Raw genomic sequence first — 22,064 nt, 5'->3', positions numbered from 1 at the left:
GAGTTTCCATTGTGCTTTGCGGAGCATAACGTTACCGCGGTAACACGCTACGGCAACTCGATTGTTTAACCATTTTGAACCATTAACCATAACGTTACGTTAATAAACAAACTTTTTAACTGCCCCGAGTCCTGACCTCGGCTCTAACTTTTGCTTGAACTGTCACCTTTGACGTCATCATAAGAGTCGTGTAGTTGTTTTGATCACGTGACATAAGTCACACAGGCAGCTCGCAGCCTCGCATTGGACGGAAGGGGGGGGGGGGCGGGGGTGATTGACAGCTGTGACAGCCAATCGCCGGGTCCTCTCGGGTACTGTAGGACCCGGCCTTTCACAATAAGAGCCCCGAGACCCGAGGCTAACTCCACCGGTTCCGACCCGGCCCCGGCGTCACTTCTTGTGAGTGGACCAAAACCCGAGCCGGGTCGGGTCGGAACCTCGGGTTTTCGTTTTTTGACCTCTAGTCTGAAGTTACGAGTGGCTGTTATAGTGACTTTCACGGGTAACAGGTTGGAAAAACACGAGTTATGGGTTGCCTGGAACGCTACAAAGTCATATGTCGTGACTTGAAGCCGTAACTTACGGATTCAAAAGCCTGCCTGAAACGCAACATCGGTTTTACCTGACTGGCGGAGAACTCAAAGAAGCGACCAAGAGGTTCAGAAGAAAAAGCCTTCCCGTTCGGCAGAAGGTCTGTTGGCAAAGAAAGAGAGAGACAAACGGTAGCGGTGGGGAGGGGAGGGGAGGTTACACCGAGCCATACGCCATATTGAGGTGCCGGCCGAATTGTTGTAATACCGCAGAAATCCTCTAGGTGGTGATAAAGGTTACGCACTATAGCTTTAATTTCACAAAAACAAAACAGATTGCTAATAAATAATACATCACGAGAGCTTTCGATACTGTTGATGTACGGCGCAGCCATTTTGGATGACGTTTTATGACGTTGTGGTTAAGTCGGGGTTGGTGAGGTTCGTCCCACTTTCCCAGTCGGATATCCAACTTCAGGTGGCATACCAGATTCCAGAACATGGGGGTCAATGGAGAATTGCTCACTTCTGGTCCCAGCCCCCAGCGGCAGCCGAGGAACCCACAATTCCCCCCTTGATCTGTAGCTACTGATGTTTAAATGAATTTCACATTGAAGGGATATTCCGGTGCAAGTTTAACCCATGATGATGAACGCACCGTGAGACCCAGTAGAATCAACTTTGCTGACCACAAACTTCTTTAATTGTAGCAACTTCAGCACAGACACTACTCGTTCTCATGGTGCGTTAGACCATGGGTTAAACTTAAGCTGGAATATCCCTTTAAACTGTTCCTCTGGTGTGTGGATGAAAAACTGTACAAGGTATAAATACACAACTACTGAAACAAAGATGAAACAGTGGAAAACGGAAAAACACCAGACCAGTTCTTAGTGGGACATTCATGTCATATAACTTTATTATTCATTGTGCATTAGTTTGGGACACATTTAGAGAAGTTACACAGTGAATGTGTTCAGCAAGTGTATGCTTTTGGTTTGTAACAGACATGGAGTTTCACAGGGTACACAAAATGTATCTTTATATGATATATATACAGATACAGATATATACAGGTGCATCTCAATACATTAGAATATCATGGAAAGGTTCATTTAGGTCAATTCAAAAAGTGAAACTAATACATTAAATAGATTCATTACACACAGAATGAAACATTTCAAGTCTTTATTTCCTTTCTTTTAACAGTAATGATTATCCATTACTGTTAAAAGAAAGGAATTTTAGGCCTACAGTAAATGTGAGCCATTCATTATCTCAAAAAATCAGAATATTACTTTTATTTTACCTTTATTTTACCAGGCAAATTGCTTAAGATAAAAAAAAATCTATTTTACAAGCATAGCCTGGCCAAGAAAGCAGCAACAAGATATACACACAAAGAAGTGGGGACAAATATGAGAGAGAGAAAAGAGAGAGAGAGAAAGAAAAGATGAATGACGTCCAGAGTTCTACAGTCCGGCGGGGATATGGGGGGAAGAGAAGGAGGAAGAGAGGGTGTGGTACAAGGGAAGGCTGTACCAGGGGATCCTGAGGGAAGAGAGATTATGTTAAATCAACCAAGATAGAACAGAACAATGCACAACAATACACACTAAAAGAACGCTAATCCAGTGATGCTAAAATACTAAACAGTAAAACATTTACACACTCCATGATTTGCCATTAAAAAGCAGTTAAGTCTGGTTTTAAAATCGGAAAGGGTGATGAATGCCTGTAGTTTTAGTGTTTTTTGGAGATTGTTCCAGCCAGAGGGAGCAGAGTACATGAATGCCCTCTTCCCAAACTCAGAACGAGTTCTGGGGACAGAGGCAGATAGAAAGTCCAGAGAGCGCAATCTGTATGATGAGTTTAATGTGAGAGTGAGGTAGGTGCAGAGGTATGAGGGAAGTAGTCCAATAATTGCTTTGTAGATGAAGATGTACCAGTGTAGAAGCCTACGTGCAGACAAAGACAGCCAGCCTACTTTAGCATACAGAGTACGATGATGAGTGAGTGACTTACAGCCGGTAATGTATCTTAAAGCACAATGATAAATGGCATCCAGCATATGCAAAGAGGTAGAGCAGGCATTCATGTACAGTACGTCACCATAATCCAACAAAGGAATAAAAGTAGCTGCAACAAGCCTTTTTTTAGAGACAAAAGAAAAACAAGATTTATTTCTGAAATAAAAGCCCAATCTCACTTTTAGCTTCTTTACCAGGTTTTCAATATGAGGTTTAAAAGACAGATTGTCATCAAGGATGATGCCTAGGTATTTAAAAGTAGAAACAGTCTCAATAAGAGTACCTTGAGATGTGTATAAAGTAGGACGATAATTAGTTTTGTCTCTAGATTTAGTAAAAATCATCATTTTAGTTTTATCTGCATTAAGCACCAATTTCAAGAACCGGAGTTGGGCTTCTATTTCCTTAAAAGCAGCTTGCAAGTGATCTACAGCCATCAACACAGTGCTTCCAAAACAATAAATCACAGTATCATCGGCATAAAAATGGAAATTTGCATCTTCAACATTTTTCCCCAAATCATTTATATAAATTGTAAACAGCAGGGGACCGAGCACAGAGCCTTGTGGCACCCCCTTATGGACAGCCAGGGTATCAGAGGAGTAACCATCATTGAGCCCTGTCTGATAGATAGTTAGAAAACCAACTAACAGCAGAATCAGAGAGTCCTATATTAGCCAATCTATGCAGCAAAACATTATTGTCCACAGTATCAAAGGCCTTAGAGAAATCAATAAAAAGGGAAGCACAATGTTGTTTGCTATCCAGGGCCATATCATTAACTACTTTCGTAGCAGCAGTGACTGTACTATGTGATTTACTAAAACCAGATTGATAGCATGATAAAATTTCATTACGACACAAAAAATCCTTCAACTGATCACTTACCAGGTTTTCTAAAATCTTGGCTAAGGGTGACAAATTTGAGATAGGCCTGTAATTATTAAGGCTCAAGGGTTCACCGCCTTTTAAGAGGGGGAGAACGTGAGCCATTTTCCAGGTGTTTTTTTATTTTTTATTACTAGTTAGAGTTAAGTTATAAATGTAGGTTAAAGGTTCAGCTATAAAATCCGCAGCAACTTTTAAAAAATAGACAGCTATGTTATCTGGCCCCGCTGGTTTTTTAAAATCTAATTTTGTAAGGGCTTTATGCACCTCGGCAACAGTGAAAGGCCTAAAGTTGGATTTAGTATCCAAGGGAGTCTCAGCATTACTAAGTGGAGCCTGGGCTGCAGTGGGGGACATAACTTCTTTGTCAAAAAGAAAACCAGATGACACAAAATGCTTATTAAAACAGTTGAGCATCTCAACTTTGTCATAGATAGTGGCCGACTCAGACACAATACAAGTTGGGAGACTAGAGGAGTTCTTTGGAGATAAAGATTTAATAGTCCGCCAGAATTTCTGAGGGTTATTTAAGTTTTTGGCTGTTAGAGCAAGATAATAGTTCGATTTGGCCTTCTTAACTAAGGCAGTACATTTATTCCTTAAGCATCTAAAAGTGGTCCAGTGAGCTTCCACATCTGATTTTCTTGCTTTTGCCCAATAATAATTTCTCGCACGAATTAAACTAGCCAACTCTTCAGAGAACCACGGATTTTCCCTGCCCTTTACCCTATACCTTTTGTAGGGGGCATGTATATCAATGATTGACATGAGTAAATCAACAAAATAAGACCAGGCTAATTCAACGTCAGGTATTAAGGAGACCCTGCTCCAATCAGCAACATTTAGATCATATCTGTAACCCTGTTCATTAAAGTGTTTGGTATCACGCTTCGTGATGTAACGAGGTTTAACCTTTGGTATTTTGGTATCCCTGATGGCTGCAATAACACAGTGGTCACTCACGTCATATGGAAATACACTTACAGAGGTATACTTATGAGGATTATTAGTAATGAATAAATCAATCAATGAAGATTTCTCAGGACACTTTGGGTTAGGACGAGTGGGGGAATCAATTAATTGTGTGAAATTCATTGCGTTACAGTAAGATTTAAATTCATCCGAGGCTGGTGATAGCCAGTCCCAGTTCAGATCGCCACAAAGGGCTAACTGATTGTCAGGTAGTTTAGAAAGAATATTAGACAAGGAGGACAAGGTTTCTTTGGCTGAAGAAGGAGGTCTGTAGCACCCAACAACAGTAATATAATAGCCCTTAGACAATTCAACCTGTAAACCGAGAATTTCCAACTGATTAGGAATTGACTTTTTTACCAGTACTTTAGTGTGGAATCTACATTTAGAATACACAATTATACCACCACCCCTTTTAATGCGGTCAGCACGACTTATATTGTAACCATTAATAGAAATGTCATTATCATTAATAGATTTGTTCAACCAACTCTCAGAAATTACAATGATATCGGCATTGGTTGTCTGCGCCCACACTCTAACAAAGTCTATTTTTGGTAGGAGACTTCGGACATTTAAGTGAATAATACCCAAACCTGATCTTGCATTAAAATCAGCAGCAGTTTGAATACAATCTGAATCAGGACCAGGGTTAGACTGAACATCACCTGATATCATTAACAGTAGCATAATCATGCAACGGATTTTAAACATTTTGATTGAATTGCACTTTAAATATGCATCTGAGCAATGAATAGAAAAGACAAGAGCATCCGTGGGAACAATGAAACATGATTTAAGCGCATAGCAACACATCAAACCAATAGACAGGTGAGCAGGCAACGAAGCAGCAGTTCGACTCGGCGCTTGTGTAAGAGAGTTGGTGCGTAAAGTACACGTTTGGGCGCAGGGTAGAACCGGAGAAACAGAGAGCAGTCTCCCCAGTTCGCTCCCCCGAGTGCGGCCAGCGTAGTCCCAGTATGCCGACGCAAGTAGTAAGGCAACGAGAAGCCGTGTCTGCCCCATAGTCCGCGAGACGTGCGAGCGTGGGTATCGGTGCGCTCAAAGTCACTGTGGTGTGTAAAGTGTGTGTGTGTGTGCGTGTGTGTGGTGGGGGAGGCAGGAGAGCAGAGTGGGGAGAGAGAATACCTGACCGGGGAGAGGAGCAGGTGAGCAGGACTGCAGGTGAGGACGCCAGCAGGAAGACAATCAAAGCAGTGGGGTATGATAATCCATGCAGATTTCCAAAGTTAGTCCATCAGTAAAGCAGGTTAGTCCATCAGAAAAGCAGTAAGAGCAATGTGGAAGAGGTTCAATAAGAAATAGCCACAAAACGACAATAAATTTCACAGAGACAGAGCATGCAGGACAGGGAGCTGCCATCTTGGTTACAGGATTACAAAAGACAAATAGAAAAAAAAATGTTAATATGAAAAAGTGTTGGCCTTCTGAAAGCTCTGTCCCTCTATATGCACTCAAATCATTTGGTTGGGGCTGTTTGACGTGAACTACTGGAAATTGACTTTTTATATTCTAATTTATTGAGATGCACCTGCATTACAGGTGATCTGAAATACTGGTAGCCATGACAACTCGAAGATTGATCACACTTCTGTCTTCAAGCTGCAAAAGAACAAAAACTTATCATCCAACATGAGGACTCAAGTCTACAGTTCATTGCATATGAACATGAGTGATTCATAATTGAAGACATTATTGTCTTTTGTTTTAGTAAATCAGTTTTGTAAGAAATATTGGTGAAATATTGCAGTGTTCTTGCATCAATAAGAATCATTACCTGCAGCACGAGGGTAGATGTACTCTGTCTCAGCCTGGTCACCTGAGAGACAAACGAAAACTTAAAACTTAAACTTGCAGTGCTTAGTATTACAAGGTGTTGAGTATGAGTTTTACTTGGCTGGTAGTAGTCGTAGATCTTGACCACAGCTGGCTTCAGGTTCTGCACTGGGAGCTCCTGTACGAGCTCTAAGCTGTGGTTGATGGCGATGTCCTTTGGTAACTGTTGGAGGAAAAACAGACCACAGGATCAGTAACACATCTGGAGAGCGTCCTCCATTGATCCTCACTGTGAATCCCTCTCACCTCCCGGAGGTAGACCATAACGTGGTCCTGCTTTTGTTCAACACGGTCCACCGGCAGGGCACCTCGGAGCTGTGAGGAGACGACACTCAGCTTCATCAACACATGAAAACTCATCAGTTCCTACTGAGCTTGAAGTTTTGTCTAATATCTCACCCGTTTCAGAGACTCTGGGTCTGGGGCAAAACCAGAAAGCATCTTGATGTCCAGGATCACCATGTTGGTGGTGGTCTCCTCTCCACTGTATCTGCAAGAGAACCATAAAAAGGTGATGTGATGACACCCCTTCACCCCGTTCTAAATAGGTCTAAAACATGCTCTATTTAATGCTTTGAGGCCTATGGTTGCAGTTTGGATGTTTGAGCTAGACAGTAACTTAAAACAAAAATGTCAAAAATATTCTGCTGTTGTTGTTTTAACTGAATCTGCCGGTCGATTACTTACAGTGACTTAAACTTCAAAGTGAGTTTGGGTCTTTGTGATCTGCTGGTGCACACGGCCTCAGGTTTGACCTCAACACTTAAGGTTGTGACGTCAGTTGGAGTTGGGATGTTGTAGTGAAGAGAAATCTGGAAAACAGACACAAAAGAATTCCCTTTAAACCTTGATCATTTGACTTTTCTGTATCAGTCCAGTGCTTCCAACCTTTGGACAGTGTCATATGGAGGACGTACATCAACGTATACATTGTGTTGACTGACCTGCATTGAAGCACATGCAGTGCCCTTCACCTCCAGGCTGTATTTTCCTGTCACGTCAGGCAGAGTCTTCTCCTGGTAGAGCAGCTTGTTGTTGTGGTTTACATCAAATGTCAGCTGACCACTGGGGGACTGGACCGTCACTGCGATCAAACCCTCTGGACTGAAGACCAGAGTGGAGTACAGAGCCAGAGCCTGAAGAGCCACCACTGTGTCCTACAACAAGGTGACAGGTAAGAAACGGTACCAGATGATGCAGCACAGACCATATTTTCATCAGTGTCAGGTGTTGATTTTCACACAGATGTGAGGTCAGGAAGCTGCTCCAGGGATGCGATTCATAGTTAATGGGCTGTAACACTGCTACAAACACAGACATCAAGTTGTGGAGGTACAGACTGATGTTGTTTCATCATACTTGCCCAGGAAGTATAGAACAGAAAAGTCCAGCTTAATGCTTTGGGCCATACCTGTGTGGAGGAGAAGCCTCCATAATGGTTCTGCTGGCCCGTCAACCATCTGACGATGCCAGAAGCGTAGACCAGGTCTTCAGTAGAGGGGGAGGCACTGAGTTTAGCCATCATAACGTAGGAGCTGATCTCCACAGACAGAGAGGCTGAAGTACCTGCTGCTGTCTGAGACCAGTGGAGGAGACCCCCTAAGAACAGTCGTCCACAAACAAACTGGTATGAGATGAGCTGCATTCACAGGGAGTGAGGCCAGAATGATCTCCTGTGGGAGGATGCTCACCCTGTTTGACTGCCACTGTGTCCAAGTGCTGCAGAAGCTGACCACGGGTCTCCATGTCTCCTGCCAGGGTGAAGACGTACGCCAGCAGAGCTGTAGTGTAGGTGTTGCTGAGGTCACCGATGGACTCTTTGAGGCAGGACAGGCTCTTCCTCATCACATCTTCCTAAAACAAATTAAAAAGAATAATTTGATTTGATTTGATTAGAACCGGAGGCAGAGTCTTAGGACTCAGGGGAAGTCTTATTATAACCCTGGCACAGGTTGGCAGTGGTCAAGAAGCTCCTTGCTAAGATTGTCACGGGTTTGAGTCTTAGTACCATGTACCATGTCTTGTCTTTGGTTCGGGAATCACTGGATTTCATCTCTGCTTTTTGCAGATGATGTTGTCCTGTTGGCTCCTTCGAGCCAGGACCTTCAGCATGTACTGGGACGGTCTGCAGCAGCTTGGATGAGAATCAGCACCTCCAAGTCAGATGCCATGGTTCTTGACTTGAAAAAGGTGGCTTGCCCCCTCTAAGTTGGAGGACAGCCACTGCCTCAAGTGAAAGAGATTAGTATCTTGGGGTCTTGTTCACAAGTGAGGGAAGGATGGACTGACAGGCGGATCAGTGCAGTAATGAGGTCCTTGTACCGGTCTGTCATGGTGAAGAAGATTTACCGCGTTCCTGCCCTCACCTGTGAACTTTGGGTCATGACCGAAGAACTAGATCTCGGATACAATTGGCCGAAATGGGTTTCCTCCACAGAGTGGCTGGGTGCTCCTTTAGAGATAGGGTGAGGAGTTCTGTCACCTGGGAGGAGCTCGGAGTAGAGCCACTACTCCTCCACATCAAAAGGAGCTAGCTGAGGTGGCTCGGGCATCTGTATCGGTTGCCTCCTGGACACCTCCCTGGGGAGGTGTTCCGGGCATGTCCCACCAGGAAGAGGCCCTGGACACCCAGGACACGCTGGAGTGATAATGTCACTTGGCTGGCCTGGGATCCTCCTGGAAGATCTGGAGGAAGTGTCCGGGGAGAGGGAAGTCTGGGCGTCCCTGCTCAGACTGCTGCCCCTGTGACCTGGCCCTGGATAAGCGGAAGAGGATGGATGGATGGATGTCTTGTGCTCTTCCTTCTGTGCTTACCTCATGTGTCTAACCTGTGTTCGAATGCCTCATCTGTCTCATTTCCTCCTAGTGTATTTGACTTTGGTGTTTTTCCATTGCCCTTTGTTGGTTTGTCTGCGTTGGTTCCTGCATTCATGCTCAGTGTTGCCTTTGTGTTCCTGCCCATGTGTAATTTTAAGTTCCCCTGTTCAAAACCTACATCCCGACTTTATTAACCAACCAGAAGATGGACCCAGCAGAAAGTCACCTCCCCGAATGATGAACCCTGGAATTTTTTTGCATATCAGGAGACCATAGATATACAAGAAGACTAGATCTCTCACCTGACGCTGCTGCCCAGTGATGCGGCATTGCTTACACGGCCGCCATCTTGGCTCAGGCAACTCGCTCCCTCAGAGCATTAAGCCTATGGTGCATGTTCCACTATTATAACCAGAACTTAATCAGTTTTTGACCGATTTTCAAACGGTTTGGGTTGTGCTGAACATCAGAAAAGTAGTTTTGATACTACATACCAGTTTAAGTATGTAGTATCAAAACTACTACTGGAAGTGATTCTTCTCACTACCCCTCATCCTTGGACTGGGTCCTTTCGCAGCCGATCTACCCCGCCAAGCCCCAGCCTCAATCTTCTCCTGCTGGACCACAGCCTTGATCCTCTTCAGCTGGGCTCCAGGCACATCCTGAGCTGAAACCTAAAGGTGATCAAGCCTTTCAAGCCATGGCCCCAAGGCTTTGGAACGCCACCCCCCAGACCACATTACCCATTTTCAAGGCAAAACTAAAAACCCACCTTTTCCGTCAAGCCTTTCAATAACCAATCTTCCCTCCAACCTTTTATTCTGACTGTCTCATGTTTTTGGTGTCTTCTGTTTCAGGTTCTGTTTTTATTGTTTCTGTGTTCTGTTTTATTGTTTTTTGTGAAACACCCCCAAAAAGTGCTACATATAAATAAAGAATTCTTGTAATTATTATTATTGTTAGTATTATTATTATTATACAGTACACAGGGGTGATTATATCAGGTACAACACTCCACATAAAATAGTCACCGGTAACTGGAAAGAGTACTCACATTAACTGACATGTTCATCTCCAAGAAGGAGGCAGTGATATAAGCACTGAGAGTGACTTCATCAGACACTCCTCCCTGTGGAGAGGAAGCATCATCATCATCATCATCATCATCATCATCATCATCATCATCATCATCATCATCATCATCATCATCATCATCATCATCATCATCATCATCACTCTGCCAGTTATGACTGAGTTGTGAAGGAATTATCATTTAATTGAACAAAATGTCACTCAGTGAAAGTTAATATTTTGAACCCCTCAGTATGACCCTGGCACAGGTGACATCAGCTCACCTTCATTCTGTTGTTAAAGAGTTTTCCTGACTTTTGGAAACAGCCATTTGTTTGTTGTTTACTCAGCAGCCAAGTCTTTGACTGTTGGATCTTTTCTGGGTCGATGTAGGTGAAAGACTGAGCTTTGGCAAAACATCTCATCACAAAAGCCGTCAGCCTTAAGAAATCACAACAAGGTTAGACGACAATGACACAGTGACTTTTTGATTATGTTGATGTTGAAATGTCACCAGATTAGTGGTTCAGTGGCATCACCATACGAGCCTTTGGTGTCAGAACTGTTTTAACATTGAACCTTGTGCTTCCCTAAAACATGTTTTCATTTTGTCATTATGGATTATTAAGTGTAGATTGAAGGGCATGAAAGCAGTTTAACTGGTTTTTCACATGAAATAGGACTGTCCTCACCAAGTGTTTCCTTCTCCTTTGCCAAATGCGCTGTAGGCACCATTACTGTGTTTGTAGTTCAGCTGTCTCTGGTAGCCTGTGGAACAGTCAACACGTTTATTCCAGCTGTGATCTTTGATTTTAAGGTAACAATTTGACTGATTTGACCACCATTCATTTCTATATTATATAGCGAACTGAGCTTTGTGAAAAAAGCACCAGGCTGCAGCAGAACCACCACACACTACAGCTCAAAGATCATCGAGGCTCATTGATCACAACCTGACCCGGGCAAGTTAAGTTCAAGTGGTTAATGTGATGGAAACTATAATTCAATGTAATGATAGAATAATGATCATGGCAGGTTTGAGTATCTCAGTTTGCATGAAGCTGACAGAGACACTCACCACTGCTCAGGAAGTTGGTGGCCTTCTCCAGGATGGCTGGGGTCAGCTGCTGTGTGTTTTTCAGGTACTGGAGGATGTAGATGTTGGGAGCCAGGAGCACCATGTTCTGCTCCCCACATCCATACGGCATCTGCAGCAGCCCATCCAGGTTCTGCAGGGCTCGGCCCAAGATGTCGCCTGCACAAAAACACTGACTCACTCAAGACTGAACATGAAAACAATCCTGATTTTAAAAAGACAATCAGTGACGGTCAGAGTGGTTTACCCAGGACTGATAGTGAAGCACGGGCAGATCCAACAATCACATTCTCAGGGAGCTCTAAGTCTATTTCCTCTGTCAAAGCCTCTCCTGTGTACAGACGGAGAAGAGGAGCTCAAACAGCACTCAAGACCAAAACAAACAAGTCAATTAGATTTAATGGATGGTTGATAATTTGTTAGAATATGCAAATATGATGGCATCAATCGAACCCACCTTTAGGACACAGCATCCAGTTGTGGGTCTTTATCATCTCAGTTCCTTCAGCCTGAAAGAGAAGGACGGAGGAAATGAAGAAAATGTTTTTGGTTAACTTTTGTCATTGTTTTTAAAAGGCACCAACCTTTACAATGAGGGATCGTGTGACCACATCGATACGACCTCTGTCCGGCACATTCACAATCTCATTGTTACATAAAGCTTGGGAAGCCACAGCCTCAGCAGACACAGTCACATTCACAGCCCCTAAAAAGATCAACAAACACTGTGAGAAGCAGTCTGTAAACTTTTCATCTGTCAACATCAGAGTGGAATAAAGTTTGACCCTCACCTAAGGACGAGGGGACCATCGTCCATCTGAGGGTCTTGCGCTCACTGCCACACAAACAGGATGTGTACTGGTCACTAGAGAGCGGGGTGAGGGTGTAATCTAAGGAGGGCGCTGGAGTCACAGTCACCTGTTCAACAGAGACAACATTACAGTTTAGAACTGAAGATACATCCCAGGTAACTCAAATGTTAACAAATGCTGTTCATTTCAATGTTATTTGTTTTCATCAACAGCTAAAGGTAAATATCTTCAAGAACAAAAATGTTTGTCTCTTTTGTGTTACCATGATGCACTTGGACAGGTAGTTGAAGACGGTGGCCTTCAGTTCAAAGTGCTCCCCCCTGATGATGGAGTAGGGCAGGGTGAGCTCCAGGAAGAAAGGCTGGAAGACGGTGATCTCTTTACGAGGAGCCAAGCCAAAACCCTGAGGGGACAAACAGAAAGCCTCCGTCTCCCAGGTGGTGATGGTGTCTGGGACGGTGAAGGACACGTCCTTTGTTCCAGATTCTCTGGATCAACAGATATACACACAGGTACATGACGTCAGAAACTCACTGTTTATCTTTAAGGGAAATCAGGCATTATTTATCATAAGCCACTTTCCCACTGAAATTAGCGGGTTGACGCAAGTTCTTTTAACGCGGGTCGACCCGGGCGCATGGTGTCTGTCCGACTTCCTATTTCTCCAACCATACATTTTTAAACAGTATTTTTGCACCCATTAGTCCGACTTCTTATTTCTCTGACTACCCAAAAGTTCGAGTTCCCATTTCTCCGACCATACCACTATATTTTTGCTATTTTTGGTCCCTAAACCTATAGGGAAAATTTTGGTCGGAACAATGGGCAGTCGGGCCAATGGGTCTAGAATAAGTCGGATTAATGGGTAGTCGGAGAAATGGGTGGTCAGACTTTTGGGCGGTAGGACTGACGTATTCTCCCCAGTCAACCCACTAACAATTAGCATATGGCTCCTTTCCCATGGCAACCCAACAGCACACATATCACTAAGCACATAAAACGATTACCTGTCATCACCTGTTCCCCATGGATCATGAGTTGCTCTCTTTTCTCACTGTCTTGCCAGTGTAGTTACATGTTGATTGAGTGCGAGCAAAGCCTCTTGTACGAGTCGCAACTGGTGCAACATCACGTACATTAATTAGCAGGTTGACCCAGGTCTGACGTTCCCACTGCAAGCCAATCGGAGCTGAGTCGATTAAAACCCACATTGATTTCAGAGCCATTTGGGTTGGTGAGCCTTTCCCACTGCCGTCAGATGCCGATTGTTAGCAGGTTTAAACAGGATTTTTGGCCAGTGGGAAAGGGTTAATGGAAACAACTTACACAATTCACACATTACAAAAATTTGACTGCACTTTAAAGGGACATTGTGTAACTTCTCCTGTTATCTATTCACGAAAATTGATTATTTCGTTCAAAAGTATGTTTTTCATTCATCAATAATTGCCCCCATCAACAAAGTGAAGTGTTCCTTTCAGCTCTGAATTAGCCGTTCATATCATTCACATCTACATGGGGCGGGTAAGCTCAGTGCTGGCTGCCATGTGGTGACGCCATGTTTTTACGTTCAGTGGCAGCGTGACGGTAGGAAACCACGGAAACTCAGCGGAGACACCGGAGCTGTCGGCTCAGGTGGAGGTGGCGTATATGAAAAGTCACCGCGGTAACGCAGTGAGGAGGAATGGAGCGTTACACTGATGCTGCATTCACCTGCAGTCGGGCAGACGGCCGTCGCTAACAAACCAGATGTCATTTTAGTCACAGAAGTCCAGAGAAAGCCGGTAAAACGGGGGTCAGGTAAACAATACGACATCGCCATGACAACATATTGTCACATGTATTGTTTTGCCTCGTGCTGGCGGACCACTTGTTTACATAGAGGCTTGTTTATGCCGTTACGTGCAGCGGCTGTCGTCCGTCTGCCCAATTTCACGTGAATGCAGCATGAAAAACACGATTGAGTTGCTTGAGATATACAACCGCAACGCTAGATGGGAGTAATTCCTAAACAATATACCTTTAATAATTATAAACAGATATTCTCTGTTTATGATCATTAAAGTGCAGTCAGTTTTTTTTATCATCTAATTTATAAGCATCAAAATATATAACTGTGGCAGGACGAAGGGAGGGCCCGGGCGGGGTTTGAACCCACGTCTCCCAGGTAATAGTCATGCGCGCTAGCCAGTCACCCAAAGGAATGTCCCTTTGGCCAAGTGGTTAGCGCGCATGATCAATTGGAGGCATAGTGACAGGACCACTACTGTCACATCTCTCCCCCTCTTTTCACAAGCACATCCTCGTGCTCCACGCAGGGCCCGGGCGGGGTTTGAACCCATGTCTCCCGGGTAATAGTCATGCGCGCTAAGCAGTCACCCGAAGGAATGTCCCTTTGGCCAAGTGGTTAGCGCGCATGACTGTTACCCGGGAGTCTGGGGTTTGAAGCCCGCCCGGGCCCTCTTCACCTTGCCACATAACCAACACATTTTATTTAAATTCATGAGCTTTTTGCTGGTTTGTGGCAAACACACACTGACCCACCTGTCACTTACAGCAGAACTTAACATCAAAATTCACCTATAAAGTCTTCAGTTTGTCAATTTGTCAATCTGTCAATTTGTTTCTGCTGTAAAGTTGGACATTTAAAGTACATCTTTCAGGCTTTTTTGCCTTTAATTGACAGACAGGAAATAGGGACAATGCCCCCCTGAAATCAAAAGTGACGAAAGCCGACTTCATCCACCTCTTTGATCTACTCAACAGAAGAGGAAGATCTGCTCTCATCTCAGGCCCAATCCACTCATTGGATCACAGAGTTGGACATTTCAGCAGGATCCTCAGTCTTCATGCCTGGCTCCAGAGTCCAGGTTGTCTCTCCCTCAAATATTTTTTTCATAATGTGTTTCAGGATTTTAGCTGAGCTGCAGGTTTTCTGCCATTTACCTGTTTAGTTTGTCTCTTTACCTACGACGCTGCCAGTGTTATTGTCATTCTAATATTTTGGGTTTATCCCATGTTTTATCACTCCTTCTCGGATTTTAATTTCTTGTTTTTAACCATTATCTTAATTTTCTCTGTTAAGCACTTTGTGTTTGTAACAGATGCTCACCCAACGTCCACCAGGTCCCATATCCAGGTCTCAGGGAAAAAATTGCGGACTGTTTTGAGAGGATTTTCTTCCTCACCACCACTGCCGAAATCTGCAGTGAAAACACCACAGGATATTTGATTAGGCAAAGGCCAAAATGTGAAAAATTAAATAATTATCATGAAAGAACAAAAAATCTTACCCCAATGCCAGGTTCGGCATTTAGGCAATTTGATCAACAAATCAGTTGCCATCTTCAGTCCTAGTCTCTAGATAATCCAACAACACAGACATCAGTGACAACTTGCTGAAATGGTCATCAAAAAACACTTTAACGGGTCTGAATTTTGTAGGTAATTGAAAATGTTGCGTATGAATTACCTTGAAAACCATATATGCGTCATCTTCGTCTCCCGTATAGTAGTAGCATTCTTCTTCAACATCCAGGAGCTCATCTGAAACAGTGGGTGCTGTTCTGAATGGCAACAGGTCAAATATCTGAAAAAGAAGAGTGCAGTTACTAAACTAGACTCATACACACATTTAAATGCCTGCCTAGATGTAACAGTGCCTGAGCATTGACCATGTGTGTTGTTTCTCTCTTGGGCTGCTAATGTGAGACGTAACAGTTTGTCTTTCCTGTTGTTCCCTGGTTGTTGACAACAAGTACAGGGCGGCTGGTTGACAGCAGCATTTACCCTCTCAGCATTCAGAGTCTTCCCCGGCTCCAGGATGAGGACGCTCTGGTCGACAGCACTCACTCCACAAAGAGAGTTTGGTTGGGTCGTCAGCTGCATGGTGGTCTCCTCTCCTGGGACGGCTGAGGACGGAGAAAACTCCAGAGACACCTGACGCAGACAAATCCATCTTGTTAACGTGGCAACAACAAGTATCATGTTTCAACTTGATTTTCTTTGAAGACTTCAGGAGTTAGTACCAGTGGAGAGAAAACCAGACCCTTTGATTGATTTCTGAGCGAATATGTACTTCTGAGAGAGTTTCAATAGTAGGCCTACTGTGTTCACATTAACACAACAATGCTTGTGCTCCTCTTATGATTATTCTTTTTTCATGTACTGATATAGGACGAATCGCCTTGTTGTTTACAACTACTTCCGGGTAGAAAACCAGCATTCGAATAATAGTGACGGACGAGAGTTTTGCTATCTAATTTTTCATGTCACTATATCGCCGTTTATACTAATCTGATGTTTGTAACTTAGTCTATAAAACCAATGATTGGACAAACATTACTATTTACGTGTGCACATTTTTGTAATTAGTCATGGTTATCATATCATATCCATCTGTCCGCGACTCACCCTCAATCCCCACATTCAAGTCCCGGTTAAAAACATACCTCTTCTCCCAAGCCTATGACCTCCCCTACCCATAGCCGGTCTCTCCATCACCTCGCTCATCAATATGTCACTGTGTACTGTCTCTCCCTCGTCTCCCCCTGTATGTCTCTACCCTGTTTCTTTTGTGTCTTTGTAAGCGTCTTTGGGTTATTGAAAAGCGCTATATAAATTAAATGAATTATTATTATTATTATTATTATCATAGATTAGCCGGGCTAACGGTTAGCTACCTGTTTAACTTTAATAACTCAGTGACTCAATAAACCGTCCATAAAAAAAGAAATCTCCAGCGGATATCTGAGTTACAACATGATTGAGCTAACTGGAGTAGTTTCATGTCGTGTCCGACAACGGGAGGGTTTTAACAGCTGACGTCCTGGTGTTAGCTTAGCTACCGCCGTTAGCTTAGCTACCACCGTTAGCTGTCCCCGTCAGCTGCAGCCACTGATGCTTTCTAGACACCGTGATTCCCCCAAACTGAATAAATACAACACATAGCAACACGAAACACACACACAGAAATAGTAATGTTTCTTCAACCATTTCAGATTTGTCTAAACGGTGATAGGGCGTGAAAAATATGATATATATAGCTAAACTCTTGTTCGTTACTATTGATCTCATTCAAATTACGTGCTGGTTTTCTACCCGGAAGTAGAATGTAAACAAGGCGATTCGGTCTATACATGGTACATCTTCTTAAGCCAGACCCAGATGACTTCATATCTGTTCATTAATTTGCTTCAGAAAACAAAACTGAGCTCTGACCACAGAGAGAGCTTAGTTTATACCATGAAGACAACAAATGCAGCATCTGGGTTGGGATGATTAATACACCCTGACAAAAATCCTGTCAAATCTATTTTACCTGTTGGTCTTCCTCTTATACTGACCTTGTTGCTGAAGCACTTCTCAGTATCGAAGTTGGCACTGGTGGCAATGACTTCTTCATTGGGAAAGACGGCATAAGTAATGACCTGGATGACTGGAGCCGTCTCTGGAGACACTTCCAGCTGAAAGGTCAATGTGCCCTGAGTCACTGCAATAACAAGCCAACTGTTATGAACACTGATCAACTACATGACTCCATATGTCAATCAATGTCAATTGAGTGTTGTCCATAGAGATTGACTTCATGCAGTGTCCTTCACACCGTCTGAGCCACTAAATCTCCAGTTTACAAAAGCAAGAATAGGCAAGGCCAGAGCGGCCTTCCTACAACTCAAAAACATCTGGCGCTCCAGAGAGATAAAGAAGTAACTAAAACTAGAAAATTTCCTCTCGGGAAATTTTGAAAGGCCCACGGGGCTACTGCCGGTTGTGCCATCTCTGTCAACATGGGAATCAGACCCACGATCTTAAGGTCAAGACAGAGCTGATCAGACAGACACATGATCATCTTTCTATAAGCACTGATATGGAGGAGCTGTAACCACATTAGGTTAACTGTGTGTGTGTGTGTGTGTGTGTGTGTGTGTGTGTGTGTGTGTGTGTGTGTGTGTGTGTGTGTGTGTGTGTGTGTGTGTGTGTGTGTGTGTGTGTGTGTGTATAATCACATGAAGTTACCTGTGTGTGTTAGAGTGTGGGAGAGGAGTGCTGTTACCTGTGTGTTTTGATGTGTGTGTGTGTGTGTGTGTGTGTGTGTGTGTGTGTGTGTGTGTGTGTGTGTGTGTGTGTGTGTGTGTGTGTGTGTGTGTGTGTGTGTGTGTGTGACTGACTTGACACATGTTATGAGCTGCATCCTGTGTCAGTCTGATTTAGCTGTGTCTGTGTTTATAAACATTTAAACGAGCGCCAGGTGGATTGTTTATGAAGTTAACGATCTCTGGCCTAAGAATCAAACGTTACCACGGCAACTCCAGGTGGTTACCACGGCAACTCCAGGTGGTTACCACAGCGATAGGGCCCCCCCAGGCTGAGGCAGACAGAAACGTGGAGAAAAAGAGTGATTTTATGCCTCTGCACCGGTCTCACATTTAGGCTTACTGTGACAAAACGGTAACTCCTATCAGAACAAAACACAGATCACATTGCTCTAAGGACTTACTGAAAATTTTGGTACGATTTGGTGTTTCTACAGTAAATATTTTGGAGAGGATGGCAGTTTTAAAACATCAGGCCGTTCTGCTTCTCTCAGAAAATATTTGTATTGGAGTCAATGAGGAGCAGAGACAGACGTGGCCGCACTAAGACGCTCCGAGTTTAAATTCTGTAAGTCTCTCTGATATTTTGAGCAGATGATGAGTGACAGAACAAGTTTGTCTACAAATTCTGAAAAAAATGATGTGTGTGGAGTGTAAATTGTGGCCATTTGGAGTTTGGAAAGAGAAAAAATCTGGCGTTTTTCTGGCATCTCTCCCACTCTAACCGATGATGTCACGCACTCTGACACGAACATTCCGTGCAATACACAACCATTATAATCTCAGAATTTCTCCAAAAATGATCATGGTCATTGAACAGGGATTGATCAAAAACTATATGACCTATCAAAACGTGGAGTAATACGACAATACACAAGACTTGTGTCTACTGTTTAAAGTTTAAATGGAGCCTCTAGGTGAAAGTATGCCTGAGCAGTAGACGTTTGTTAAACTCCAATGATTAGTCTTTTTCGCTCTTTTTTTTTCGCGCCGTCCCATTGACTTCAATGCAAAAATTCTGCGCAGTTTTTCGCGACTTACATCGCAAACAATTCGTAAACTGTTGAGAAAAGTAATAGCACACCGATCCCGATCAAACCGCACGTTTTGATATATAATTTGTCCAGTAGCGAACCGGAAGTTGGCCGGAAGTGGAAAAATAACTAGATAAAGTAGCATTTCCTGATGGAAATGCGTGTGAATGCTGAAAGCAGCTGAACACTGTTGCAGAATTAGCAAATAGTGCAAGCAGTGATCACCATACAAATGTTTGAGTGAGGTAGGAATCGAACCCACAACCTCATGGTCAGTAGACTTTGACTTTGCCTCTAGGCCACAGTGTACACACAGTTGCAAAGACTGTTGTCTGTTGATGAGCTGCACTCTGTCTCACACTGAAGACTGTTCCAATGCATTCTCTATGGGGGAAAAAAAAAATCAGAAAAAATTAAATATTTGAAAAAGTATAAAAAGTATGAAAAATTTGAATACTTCCGATAAAGTCTAGAAAAAGTTGCACGTTTTGATATATGAATTGTTGAAATAGCACAAAGTATGAAGGACTAGAAGAAGACCGTAAAAAGGCGGAAGAAAATGGCCGAACAGAAGAACAAGCATTCACACTAACTAGAAACAGCATTTCCTAACGGAACATGCGTGTGAATGCTGAAACCCAATGCTGAACCATGCTGAATTAGCAGAATAAATTGACAAAGACATGCGGAATGGCATACAAGAAACATGTCCATGGAAGGAATTGAACCCACAACTTCATGAGTGGTAACCTAACACACTAACCATATGGCCACAGAGAACCTGAGTTACAATGAGCTTTATACTATGAGGAATCAAAGACTGTCCAATGACAGCTGAATAATTGGAATCAAAAGTCAAGCAATGATGTGAAATGACTGAGGCAGGAATTGAACCCATGACCTTATGATCATTAAGCCTTTACTCTGCCACTCGGCTACAGAGAGCACACTGCTTTCAAGACTGTTGTCATTCATTGTAATGTGATAATGTGCTGCAAACTGGTATGAGTAATCAAGGAGATAACAAACACCTGTAACCAATTGAAGGCGGGGGAGGAGAGCAGAATTCAACATAACATAACAAGAGTTCTTCCCTTGGATCCGAACCAGTGACCTTAGGGTTGGCAAGCGGCCACCCTACCCCTTACACTACAGTGGAGTTGTGGGGAAGAGGTTGAGACTTTGATGAATGTGAGATTTTTCAATGATGCTTAAAAAAAAAAGTAAGGAAAGTGCAGAAATTAGCCACACCAAGCAAGAAGAGGACTTTTTTGTGACCTGTGACTATTTTTTGGTGAAATAAAATGAATTAAAAAGCACTTAACAGCAAGTTACAAAGTTGAGCTCCTTCTCCTGCTGCTGTGAAAAAAATGCATTGGGCTGAATGAGAGCAGAGAGCTCCCTGGCTGCATTTAAAAAATATTTTAAATTATTATCTAAGTCTCTTTGCATTTTTGACCAGAATTTTAGCCAGAAGACAAGTGTGGCTACAAAACGGGGGAAAATAATTTGTCTAGAGTTTAATTTGCAGAAAAAGTTAAATATTTTAAAAAGTATAAATAGTTAAAAAGAGAAAAGTAATGCCGATAAAGTTCAAAAAAAGCTGCACGTTTTGATATATGAATTGTTGAAATAGCACAAAGTATGAAGGACTAGAAGAAGACCGTAAAAAGGCGGAAGAAAATGGCCGAACAGAAGAACAATAGTGCGAATGATTCACACTAATAAGAAAAAATCCACACAATAACAGTAGTGCCCGGGCACTGGTCCCTGCAGCTATTTCATAGCTGTAGGGATCAGTGCCCGGTGCGATTGCCCGTGGCCCTAATAAGATTCTTCAACTCAATGGAATAGCTATGGAATAGCTTGGATGTAGAGATTAAACTCAGCAAAAGTGTTAATCAATTTAAAAGTAAGTTTAGAAAAGGAGTGTTTGAAATGTATAGCAGAGAGGAGGAGAGATAAATGATGTAAACTAATGTGATGAATGTGGGGGGGGGGGGGGGGACTTTGGAGAGTGACTCTGTGTTTTGGTTGTGTTGTATGTGTGTTGTCTGGGGTTGGAAACTGATAAGCTCTGCTTCTTCCATCCCCTTTTCAAACAGTGTTAGTTGTTGTTAGTGTCTGTTGTTGTTGTTTGTCCTGTAGGATATTTGGTTATATGGTGTCCCGTGGCCGTGGATGTTTTTGTGTTGTATGTGAGATATGATTTTTGTTTGGTTTGAAATAAATACAATCAATCAATCAATCAATCAATCAATCAATCAATCAATCAATCAATCAATCAATCAATCAATCAATCAATCAATCAAACGTAAAATCTGGCCTGTTCTATGGAGCCGAGACCTGGAGAATGCTGAAAACCACAATCAGTAAAGTGCAAACCTTCATAAACAGCTGCCGAAGAAGAATTCTGAAGATCTACTGGCCAGACAAGATTACAAACCAGGATATATACAAACACCAGCTATGGTAGGACGAAGAAGATGGAATTGGATAGGACACACACTTCGGAAACCAGCATCTAACACCACCAGACAGGCTCTAACTTGGAACCCACAAGGGAGAAAAAATAGAGGCAGGCCCAAAAATACCTGGCGGAGAGATCTCCAGGCAGAAACCAGGAAGATGGGATACAACTGGTCGCAGATTGAAAAGAAAGCCAGTGACCGAGTGCTCTGGAGGTCCCTTGTTGATGGCCTATACCCCAGTAAAAGGGGTGTCAGGCGTAACTAAGTAAAGTATGTGTTACTCACCAGAATTATCTTGAACTTCAACCTTTTTAAATCCTTGCATGATAATGGCTCCTCTGGATAAGACCTGCAGGATTTGAGAGAAAAGAACTTCATTGTTCCCTGCACA

The 22,064-nt window shown here is 43.1% G+C and overlaps 1 protein-coding gene across 5 annotated transcripts in view; it reads right to left on the bottom strand.

Annotated features, from left to right (window-relative positions):
• Window positions 1–1,423: 1,423 nt before the first annotated feature.
• Window positions 1,424–22,064, bottom strand: part of LOC310995821 (alpha-2-macroglobulin-like) — a 35,792-nt gene continuing 15,151 nt past the window's right edge. For 3 of the 5 annotated variants that reach the window (XM_083984968.1, XM_083984967.1, XM_083984970.1), the window contains 24 exons: window positions 21,959–22,022; window positions 17,419–17,564; window positions 15,863–16,012; window positions 15,546–15,662; window positions 15,367–15,433; window positions 15,186–15,276; window positions 12,336–12,561; window positions 12,053–12,179; window positions 11,846–11,967; window positions 11,719–11,770; window positions 11,509–11,592; window positions 11,244–11,420; window positions 10,858–10,933; window positions 10,450–10,606; window positions 10,149–10,223; window positions 7,969–8,131; window positions 7,689–7,876; window positions 7,222–7,434; window positions 6,965–7,089; window positions 6,677–6,767; window positions 6,524–6,592; window positions 6,335–6,440; window positions 6,219–6,260; window positions 1,424–2,081 (listed from right to left, as the gene is read on the bottom strand). In XM_083984968.1, coding sequence (XP_083841094.1) covers window positions 1,885–2,081; window positions 6,219–6,260; window positions 6,335–6,440; window positions 6,524–6,592; window positions 6,677–6,767; window positions 6,965–7,089; window positions 7,222–7,434; window positions 7,689–7,876; window positions 7,969–8,131; window positions 10,149–10,223; window positions 10,450–10,606; window positions 10,858–10,933; window positions 11,244–11,420; window positions 11,509–11,592; window positions 11,719–11,770; window positions 11,846–11,967; window positions 12,053–12,179; window positions 12,336–12,561; window positions 15,186–15,276; window positions 15,367–15,433; window positions 15,546–15,662; window positions 15,863–16,012; window positions 17,419–17,564; window positions 21,959–22,022 — 2,925 coding nt within the window. In that variant the 3' untranslated portion in view covers window positions 1,424–1,884. Of the gene's footprint in view, window positions 6,044–6,218; window positions 6,261–6,334; window positions 6,441–6,523; window positions 6,593–6,676; window positions 6,768–6,964; window positions 7,090–7,221; window positions 7,435–7,688; window positions 7,877–7,968; window positions 8,132–10,148; window positions 10,224–10,449; window positions 10,607–10,857; window positions 10,934–11,243; window positions 11,421–11,508; window positions 11,593–11,718; window positions 11,771–11,845; window positions 11,968–12,052; window positions 12,180–12,335; window positions 12,562–15,185; window positions 15,277–15,366; window positions 15,434–15,545; window positions 15,663–15,862; window positions 16,013–17,418; window positions 17,565–21,958; window positions 22,023–22,064 lie in introns of all 5 variants that reach the window. The other 2 variants (XR_014595852.1, XM_083984969.1) reach the window with 2 other exon arrangements.

Source organism: Trachurus trachurus, assembly GCF_905171665.1.
Source record: "Trachurus trachurus genome assembly, chromosome: 13".
Lineage (NCBI taxonomy): Eukaryota > Metazoa > Chordata > Actinopteri > Carangiformes > Carangidae > Trachurus > Trachurus trachurus.
The sequence above is the reverse complement of the archived record's forward strand: the minus strand, read 5'-3'. Positions and strand labels throughout refer to the sequence as shown.